The sequence below is a fragment of the Macrobrachium nipponense genome, chromosome 14 (assembly GCF_015104395.2).
Source record: "Macrobrachium nipponense isolate FS-2020 chromosome 14, ASM1510439v2, whole genome shotgun sequence".
Taxonomy (NCBI): Eukaryota; Metazoa; Arthropoda; class Malacostraca; order Decapoda; family Palaemonidae; genus Macrobrachium; species Macrobrachium nipponense.
The window spans coordinates 20,214,619-20,225,093 of record NC_087207.1 but is presented as its reverse complement, the minus strand read 5'-3'; the positions used below and the strand labels follow the sequence as shown (position 1 = coordinate 20,225,093).

The following is a 10,475-nucleotide window of genomic DNA, read 5'->3' as shown; positions in this document are numbered from 1 at the left end:
AACGTCAATACGTATAGGTTGACGAAACAGCTGTCGCGTTTTTGTAAAAATACTGAAGTAAATAGAAGAACCCATTATTGTGTCCATTAGTACCTGAACAATGAAGTGAAGAAAATAATTAGAAAATATGAATCAATTTCAAAAAAGCTGGTAAACAGTGAAAAAGCCATTCTATTCAATGAATGTTGTATCCGTGAAAAATTGTGCCCTAGAAGTATATATATATATATATATATATAATATATATATATATATATATATATATATATATATATGTATATATATATATGTATGTATATATATACTATATAATTATATAGACAGAAATACATATATAGAAATATACCTACCTATATATATATATATATATATATATATACAAATATATATATCTGATTATATACATACATATACATATATGATATACATACAAGTAAACACATACATACATACATATATACATACATACACACATACATACACACAAGTAAACACATGCATATCTAATTCCTATTATGAATCCCGTACGCAAATCCTTACAGGAATCTTCCTTTAACCAGATTCAAAATGAATATCAGTCGAATTCTAGACGTTTATCCGAAACTACTCATACAAAGGCCAGAAGGTAAGAGCGACCCCAATACCCTTTTAAGCCATTAATCTCTCCTTTGGGGTTTAAACAGAGATCGCAAATTGGGGTAAAAAGGTTTTGGTAAGAGAATCCGAGAGAGGAGATAGAGAGAACCAGGAAAACGGTTCGTTAATCGCGTTTTCTTTTTTCTTTTTTTTTGCTGGAAAATAGCGAATTATATATTTTTAGAAACATCATATCGGTCAGGGCTTCTTCGCGTTCATTAAGGTGAAATCATTAGTCACTCATTAGCAATCAAGGGTGTGGTGTTTATGAACGCCTTTTTGCATAAACCTTGGGAAAACATTACATATATACACAGAGGCACACACACAGATATAAATACATATATATATATATATATATATATATATATATATATATATATATATATGTATATATATATCATATATATATCTATGAACGAACTCACGAAAATTTGGAACGCAATGAATGTATAAATAAAGCCAAAAGCCAAGAAGGAGAGCGAAACGAAGGAGTACTGTGAGCGAGGCCTTTCGACTCAATGTCCTTGACTTAGCAAAGTAAAGGGCATTGAATCGAAAGTCCTTATGCAATGTACGTAGATAAAAACTATATATAAAAACACTGACAAGGTACAAATTTGGCAGAAAAAAAATGTCTGCAAAGAAAACTATACCCTATAGACAAACACAGACTGAGAAGGCCCAAAATTATGATCAAGAACTAATAAAGGAAATCTCCTCCTCAGGGTAAAGCTACCATCCTACATGAAGCATCCTACAGCGGCACCAACTAAGAAGGGACATCCCACCCACTTCCCTTGAGGATATCCTACTGGGGGCATCCTATAGTACCATTAACAGACTAGAAAACCCTTCTAAATTAATGACATCCTACGAGAGGAGTCCTACAGTGGAGAAGGTCCTTCTGACAAAGTAGAAAATCCTTCTGGTTTAATAAAATACCCTACGAGAGGAGTCCTACAGTGGAGATGGTCCTTCTGACAAAGTAGAAAATCCTACTGGTTTAATAATATACCCTACGAGAGGAGTCCTACAGTGGAGAAGGCCCTTCTGACAAAGTAGAAAATCCTACTGGTTTAATGATATACCCTACGACAGGAGTCCTACAAGATGCCAAGGGAAAGTGGAGAATATCCTTCTACTCACCCGGATGATATCCTTGAGGATGAAGATGGACCTGTCCTCAGAAATCCTCTTGACCTTGGTGATGAGGATCCTCGCCTTGAAGAGGAACAGGTATCTCTCTCGTGGCTTCTGACCGGCTTCTCTGACGTTAAACCAGTCCTGGAAATGTGCAAAAGGGTGCTTTTGGTTATCGTCTGTTAATTCAACGTCTTCTTTCTTAATGGGTCATTCGTCCTTTCTGTATTGTTACTTCTTTCTGATGGACACTGTTTTATTCTTTGGACGTTTGAATTTCAAGTCAGTGGTCCCTTTGGTGGGCTTGTTCCCTATGGATAGGGTTCATTTTCTGGATAATAATAATAATAATAATAATAATATCTTTTGGAAGTTTAAATTTCAATTCAGTGGCTTCTTTGATGGGCTTGTTCCATATGACTGGGGTTCATCTTCCGAATATACTAATAATAATAACTAATAATAATAATAATAATAATAATCATAATAATAATATAATATTCTTTGGAAGTTTGAATTTAAATTCAGTGGCCTCTTTGATGGGCTTGTTCCATATGAATAGAGTTCATCTTCTGAATAATAATAATAGTAATAATAATATTTGTCAACAATACTGTGGAATATTTTTTATGTTTACATTTGAAAAGAAGAGGTTTTTAAGTGACTCTGTGACCTAAGACACAAGGGGTTAGGTGCTAGAATGGGTAACAAGCCTGGTGGGGACCTTCAGACCTTGCAACCAAAGCAGTGGACGTTTAAACAATTAACAATTCTTTAGAAATATTTTGAATCCTGGTTAGGAAAAAGAGAAGAGAGAGAGAGAAGGAGAGAGGAAGAGAGAAAGAAGAAGGAAAAGAGAACCAGCATGAGGGACGTTTACAATTAACAATACTTTAGAATATTTTGATCTGGTTAGAAAAGAGAGAGAGAGAGAGAGAGAGAGAGAGAGAGAGAGAGAGAGACAGACATTACAAAAGATACTTTAAGAATATTTTGAATCTGGTTAAATACTAATTAGAGAGAGAGAGAGAGAGAGAGAGCCAGGAGAAAAAGAGAGAGAGAGAGAGAGAGAGAGCCAAAAGTGACGTTTACAATTAACGATACTTTAGAATATTTTGATCTGGTTAAAATACTAAAAGAGAGAGAGAGAGAGAGAGAGAGAGAGAGAGAGAGAGAGAGAGAGAGATACACTTACGTGTCTGATAAGTCTGCCGAGTTTGAAGAGGTTTCCTTTGAAACCTTCGATGGAGGTGATAAACTTAGCGTCTGTAGCCCTCTGGGGGATAGTTTGCATCAACTCATACGCCTTCTCAAGGTCGTTGGTTTCCTCCCCGAGTTTCGAGGTAAATTTCACCAACTCCTGCAAAGGACGAGAATAAAAATATGTAATTTGATTTGACGTTAAGCTGGAGAAGAAAGAGTGAAGGCGAAAGCTGTAATGAAGCTGCAGTATTCAAGATAATTGGATATTTACACTGTAAACGGTGATACACTAATTCTTCGGAGGCTTGGTGTGTTCATAAGACGACTGTTTCATGTATTATCACTTTGCAAATATTGCTTCTTTCATTATAAACTGTCTGGAATATAAGATATTGAACAAAAACGACAGTGTATTTTGTTAAATCTACCTGATCACTCTTTTGAACTTACTGAAAGTACCTTTGCATGCATGATTTATGCTTTTTTTTTTTTTTGTGGAGTAAGAAAGCCTAAAAAAAAAGTCTGAAAAAGGTGTTTCGCGTTGAGTAAATGATACAAGAATTTTAGGATAGGATATTTATGATTTCTCTATTAGCATGAAAATGAAAAAATTAATAATGTGCAAGTTAAACAGTACAGAACAATTACTTTTAATAAAATTCCTGTATCTTTAACTCAAACGGAAAACACCTTTTTCAGAGCTTTTTAGGCTTTTCTTCCATAGGACTTTCCTACCACCCCAACTTTTGAATATCAATACATTCAAATTGACATATTCCTCTTTTCATTTGTCCTAATCAATCTATTTCAAACCGAATGACAATACAAAACTGGCATCTTTCATGACTGGCTAACATGAACGGTTCATTTTGTAACTGGCTTATGTGGCATGGCCATACTATAACTGGTTCATATAACTGGATATTTCATAACTGGCTTAAGGTACTGTTTTCTATAACAAGCATATACATCTGACATATTTTACAACTGTTTAATGTAACTGTTAATTTTCACTGGTTTAATTCAGAGCAAACATACATAACTGGATACAAGACTTTTTCAATTTGCCTTATAAAATTTTGAGCTGTGTTATATAATAGCTCATTCCATTGGACTATTTCATAACCAACATAAATAACTGGTTTATTTTATAAACACTTATTCAAATGGCTTACAAAATTGCCTTAAGGATGACTTTGTTTGATAACTAACTTGTTTAAGAGTTTTTTCGCAACAGGGTTATAAAATTGGCTTATTTGTCCAACTAATCTGAGAATTTATAATCATCTAAGTCATTTTGAAAAGAAGTAAACGTATATTAGCATACTCATGCATTACATAACCGCATCACCTCTCTAGGACGTATGATTAGCCTCTTTCATAACTATATTACATAACTCCTCTTTACTCCACTACTCCACATACCTTGAGGAGGAGTTGGTAGTCGTTAAGCCGCTGGATGGGGAGTTTCAAATGTTCCTGGAGGTTCTTGTCGTCTCCTAACTTCTGACTGAACTCCTGCAAGATAAGGAAAAAAATCTCTTTTAAATTTTCAACTCCTTAGAGCGAGATATTCATGTTATGTCAACACACTGACCTCTGGCCAAGATAAAAAATAGTAGGACTCGAATTCTCGATGATTTTATATCCTAGGGTTCGCTTTTACACGGTAGACCTCTGCCAAAAAAAAAAAACACCCCCCCCCCTCTCCCCCCCCCCCCTCCCAAAAAAAAAAAAATAGTAGCACTCGAATTCTCAATGATTTCGTATTTTCAATTCCGCAAAGCGAGATATTCGCGTTATGTCAACACAGTGGACGCCTCTCGCCAAGATGAAATATAGTAGGACTCGAATTCTCGATGATTTTATATCCTATGGCTCGTTTTTACACAGTAGACCTCTGGCCCCTCCCATAGTAGGACTCGAATTTCTCAATGATTTCGTATTTTCAATTCCGTAAAGCGAGATATTCGTGTTATGTCAACACAGTGGACCTCTCGCCAAGATGAAATATAGTAGGACTCGAATTCCCGATGATTTTATATCCTGTGGCTCGTTTTATTAACACAGTGACCACAAAACCCCTAAAAAAAATAGAGAACCCCCCAAAAAAATAGTAGGAATTAAATTCTCAATGATTTTATATCAGGGTTCGTTTTTACACCGAGACCCTTTTCTACGAATTGAGAGATCCTTCGCCCATGTCAGTATTCGGGCAAAAAAAAACTCAAATCTTTAATTCCTCTAAGTAGAGAATTCGCGTTACGTCAAGATAATGGACCTGTGGCCAAAACAAAATTCTAATTGTCCTGGGAATTCGTTGCGAGAAAATGAAAATTTCTTTTCTTTTCAATTTTGATTCCTATTTAAGTGGAAAATATATTTTTTTTTTATTTTCAATCCTGTTTAAGTGGAGAATTCGTCTTGGGTCGATACAGTTGACCTTTGGCCAAACAAAAATAAAAATATTTCGAACCCTCGATGACCTGACATCCTATGATTCTATGATTCGTATTCACACTGTGATGCTTTCTTACGAACTGGGAGATCATTTACCCACGCTAGGATTCGAACCTGGGCTAAGGAGGATCATATTTTAAACAGTGGATTCCTCTTTCGACTAAGTTCCCAAGAAGAATCGTATTTATTCAGTGGGTATCTAAATTTCGAACCTGGGCTAAGGGAGGCGTCTGTCTCACATTGAACCATCCACGCTGCTAAGGAGGATCATATTTTAAACAGTGGATTGCTCTTAAAACTAAGTTCCCAAGAAGGCTTATAATTATTACCATATTTACTCAGTGGGCAGACTGAATTTCAAGACTGCGAAGCTTATGGGACGCAGCATCATTATTTTCGTGCCATAAAATAAAACTACTTTTTCCCCATATATTTCATTTTCTTCTCTCAGAACTAAAAGCCTTCCGGGCTTCTCGTAATTTCCTGGCACGAGGAAATGAGTTGCTTTTTTACCTATATATCATAAGTTCTTGCCTCGGAAATGGGTCTTTTTCGTTTACAAAAAAATATATATAATCTCCGTGCCGTCACTGAGTCGTGAGCCTGCAGGGGAAAAGTCATGAAAATCGCCCCCTAGGGAACGGTAGGAAATAAGTACTTTTCCCCTCCGTTTAGGGAGAATTTCCTGTCTCCTCTCGTCTGCAAAATTAAGAGCGAATTTCTCACTATTTTCTACTATTTCCCCTTCCGCATCATTTACTTTTTTTTATTGTATGAATATCAGGTTTTTGCGATTTCATCCTGGACCGTGAATTTTAACGTAAAAATTGCAATATGCTTGTAATGGTACGGTGATGTTGCAAGATCCATTGCTATTTCTCACTATATCTATTCACTTGTCAGTAGCCTAGAGGTCCCACACTTGGGTAAAATTTTCTGTAAAGTTATATTACACATACATACATACTACATACATACATATATATATATATATATATATATATATACATATTATATATATATATATATATGTATATATATATATATATATATATATATATATATATATATATACTATATATATATATATATCTATATATATATATATATGTATATCTATGTATATATATATATATATATATATATATATATATTATATATATATATATACACGCAATGGTGTCGTAGTGTAGAAAATGTAAACTTTGGCTGCATGTACAGTGTCATAAGTAAGGACAGACGTAGATTGCTCTCAGCGTAAGTGTCATAAGTGTGAAAATACGCGGCAAGACATTTTCAATAATAATAATAAAATAATAATAATAATAATAATAATAATAATAATAACCCTAATAATAGTAATAATAATAATAATATAAGTATCAAGACCTTAGAATAGAATAAGAAGGATATGGGATATGGTCCAGTGGAAATATCACCCATTATCATAGGCAACACTAGGCACGATCCCAAGATCCCTGAAAGGAATCTACGAGAAACTAGAGGCTGAAAGTAGCTCCGGAGGACCCGTGCAGAAGAGTGTGATCCTAGAAACGGCGCACATTAGTAAGGTAAAAGTGATGGACTCCTAAGGAGGCAGGATGAAACCCGGAACCCCACACTATAAATACCACCCAGTCGATTGGAATACTGTGATAGAGCAAAAAAAATAATAATAATAATAATAAATTAAATCTATGGAAGAGAGCAAAAGGTCCTCCCTCCCAAACTCATTCCAAATCACTTTCACGCTCTTACAAAACAAATCATTTGTCTGCCATATTTATGACATTCAATTCCTGTACAAACATTTTCAATTAAGGATTGCTTAGAGTAAATAAGATAATTGCAGCGTGTGAATAATTAATGGGAACTAATTGCTGAAATATGAATAATACATTCACTCTATATCAATTTGTTGCTGATATTTTTTTCAAACATGTGAGATGTTCTACTGTTTTCAAGTGATTTCTCCGTAAGAATTGTGCCGGGAATATCACCTACATACATACATACATACATACATACATACATACATACATACATATATACATACATACATATTTTTTGTATCTGTACTTACATGTAAATGACTGATTGACTGACTAGTCATGTACCTAGATAGAAATAACCTACGTTCATATTTGCACAAAAAAAAAACCCAGTAATGAAAGATTTCCAAGGACAGACTGACCTACATTATATTATGATTGACTTTAATTTGATTTAATACTTTACAAACAGTAACTCTGTGGAAAGACTAATTTACACAGACTTCGAGATGACTATTTGTCTGTCGGTCCGCGTTTTTCCTGTTCGCCCTAAGGTTTTAAAAACTACTGTGGTTAGAAGGCTGCAAATTGGTATGTTGATCATCCACCATTCAGTCATCAAACATACCAAATTGCAGCATTCTATATTTAGTAGTTTTCATTTTATGTAAGGTTAAAGTTAGCCATATTTGTGCGTCTGTCACCACCGGGGTGTTGTTGAAAGCTGAAAGCTTCATGAGCCACTGCTCATGCAGCAATATACACCGTATAGAAAGCTCGATTGCGCCGAAGAAATGTCAGAATATTTCAGTCCTCAACGGACTGAAATATTCTGACATTTGTCATAAAAAAAACATTTGTCATGAACTTTCAACTGAAATTTAGTAATCTAAGAAAGAACTCAGTTCTAGACAAACAACAATAGATTATAACGAACAAATTTCATCAATAAGGTAAGGTCTCTAGATGTGTGTTGTGTTTCCTCACCACGAAACATTCCATCCTTTCCCGAAAAAAGTGACATTATCCCAACTAGCTCAGGTCGAGGAGCACTCGTCCCCTCTTCGGTATCTATTCTAATGGGCTGTTACATCAAGGGTCCTTCCTCGACCTGTACTGCCTAATATTAAACCCTGAACTGGGAATGAAAACAAATAGAAAATTAATAAAACAATAAGGTGAACTTTAATCTATTTGTTGTGAATAAGATGGACATTAATTTCTTCCAATTTGCGTCGTGTTTTCCTGTTGCAAGTCAGTGGAAGAATATTGTAAAGTTAAGTATATCTTAGTTTGAAAAATAAATAAAATAATAAGGTTAACTTTAATTTATTTGTTGTGAATAAGATGAACATTAATTTCTTCCAATTTGCGTCGTGTTTTCCTGTTGCAAACCAGTGGAAGAATATTGTAAAGTCAAGTATATCTTAGTTTACCAGACCACTGAGCTGGCCAGAAGGATTAGATATTTTTACGTGGCTAGGAACCAATTGGTTACCTAGCAACGGGACCTACAGCTTATTGTGGGATCCTAACCACATTATATCGGGAAGTTAATTTCTAATCACCAGAAGCAAATTCCTCTGATTAAATCTTGTGATTCCACGTTGGCTGACCCGGGAATCGAAATTGGGACTACCGAATCGGTAGGCGAGCATGTATATGAAGAATATTGTAACTTGTCATATTAGCAAACTAAGTGTTTTCTGGACATGAGTGAGTTTTTCCCTTTCTTAACATCAGGTTATTTATTGTTTTTTTCTTCTTTTTGCTTTGTTTTTCAGGTGGTAGTTATTGTTTTTAATTTAGAGCCTGTATTTTGAATTGATAATTCATTTTGTATATTTTTCATTATTTTTTACAGACCGATGATGTGTTTAAGTAACACGAAACGTTTTTAATAATAAATGTTTATTGATGTATATATGCACACACACACACACACAACACACATATATATATATATATATATATATATATATAATGTATATATATATATATATATATACATATATATATATATATATATATATAGTATATATTTATATATATAATATATTATATTATATATCGTTGATGTTTCATAGGATTATGTACTAGCAACGTTTACTCTTCCTAAGTGGTTATCCATCTCAGGACACACTTAAAACATTTGCGTATTCATGAACATTTATGAAAAAACCCGAAAGTCAAAATTAACTATTAACTGACGTACGAGTTTGTACAAGTAAAGGGAAGTATGAATAAGTGAATAGCTATTTTTTTAAATAAAGCACTTCTGACATACGAGGAAACCTGATACAAAAAAAATTGAATATCACTCCTTAACTGAGATTTATATTCTCTCTCTCTCTCTCTCTCTCTCTCTCTCTCTCTCTCTTCCGTCTCTCATCTCTCTCTCATCTCCAAACCAAACAAAGATCTGAACATCACAGCTGTAGTAATACAAGATTGAGGAAAGCTTCGTGACACAATAATGTCAAAGTAGATTAAAAGTGTTTGAGTATGACATTTAGTTTTTTTTTTATTTTGAGGGGGCGTCTGTCCCTTTAAAACTCCAAATAACTCGCTTATTAGCCCCCTCCATTTTGTAAACATGATCTAAGAAGTTTTCCCCACTAGGAACGAAGTTTTCCCCTTACACTCGGAACCCGAACTGGAGTCAACATTGCATTTCGCAAAGGCTCGTCCTGTGGTCACCCTAAACCCCAATTTCTTCTCTTGGCCAAACAGGCAGTGACGGATTAGAAAGAGTTTCCATTTTCAAAGCTTTATTTCCATCTTATCTTCCCATTGACAGAGTGAATGGAACGTCTAGAGAAATATTGATTTTCCGGTTGTGCGGCGGGAGAAGGGGTGGCCTGCCTGTGAAAAGGCTTTGTAAAAATAAACAATTCAATTCGACTTTTCTGCAAAGCGTATAAGCAAGACCACCTAAAATCTATCTATCTTTCGGTGGTCTCGGTATAATGCTATATGAAACTTTAACCATCGCTTAGTGGTGGCCTGGCCTACACCGTTGCCAGACGAACGATTATGGCTAACTTTAACTTTAAATGAAATCAAAACTACTACTGAGGCTAGAGGGCTGCAATTTGTAATGTTTAATTATTGGAGGGTGGATGATCAACATGCCAGTTTGCAGCCCTCTAACTTCAGTAGTTTTTGAGATCTGAGGGCGGACAGGAAAAGTGCGGAAACGACAAAGTGCGAAGGACACAACGCCGGAAACAATAACTTTCTTTTCATAAAATAAGATAA

The 10,475-nt window shown here is 34.8% G+C and overlaps 1 protein-coding gene across 1 annotated transcript in view; it reads right to left on the bottom strand.

Annotated features, from left to right (window-relative positions):
- LOC135226158 (obscurin-like) overlaps nucleotides 1–10,475 on the bottom strand; it is a 432,842-nt gene that overhangs the window by 184,808 nt on the left and 237,559 nt on the right. The window contains 3 exon segments of the mRNA XM_064265599.1: nucleotides 1,786–1,923; nucleotides 2,975–3,139; nucleotides 4,408–4,500. Of these exon segments, the coding sequence (XP_064121669.1) occupies nucleotides 1,786–1,923; nucleotides 2,975–3,139; nucleotides 4,408–4,500 (396 nt within the window).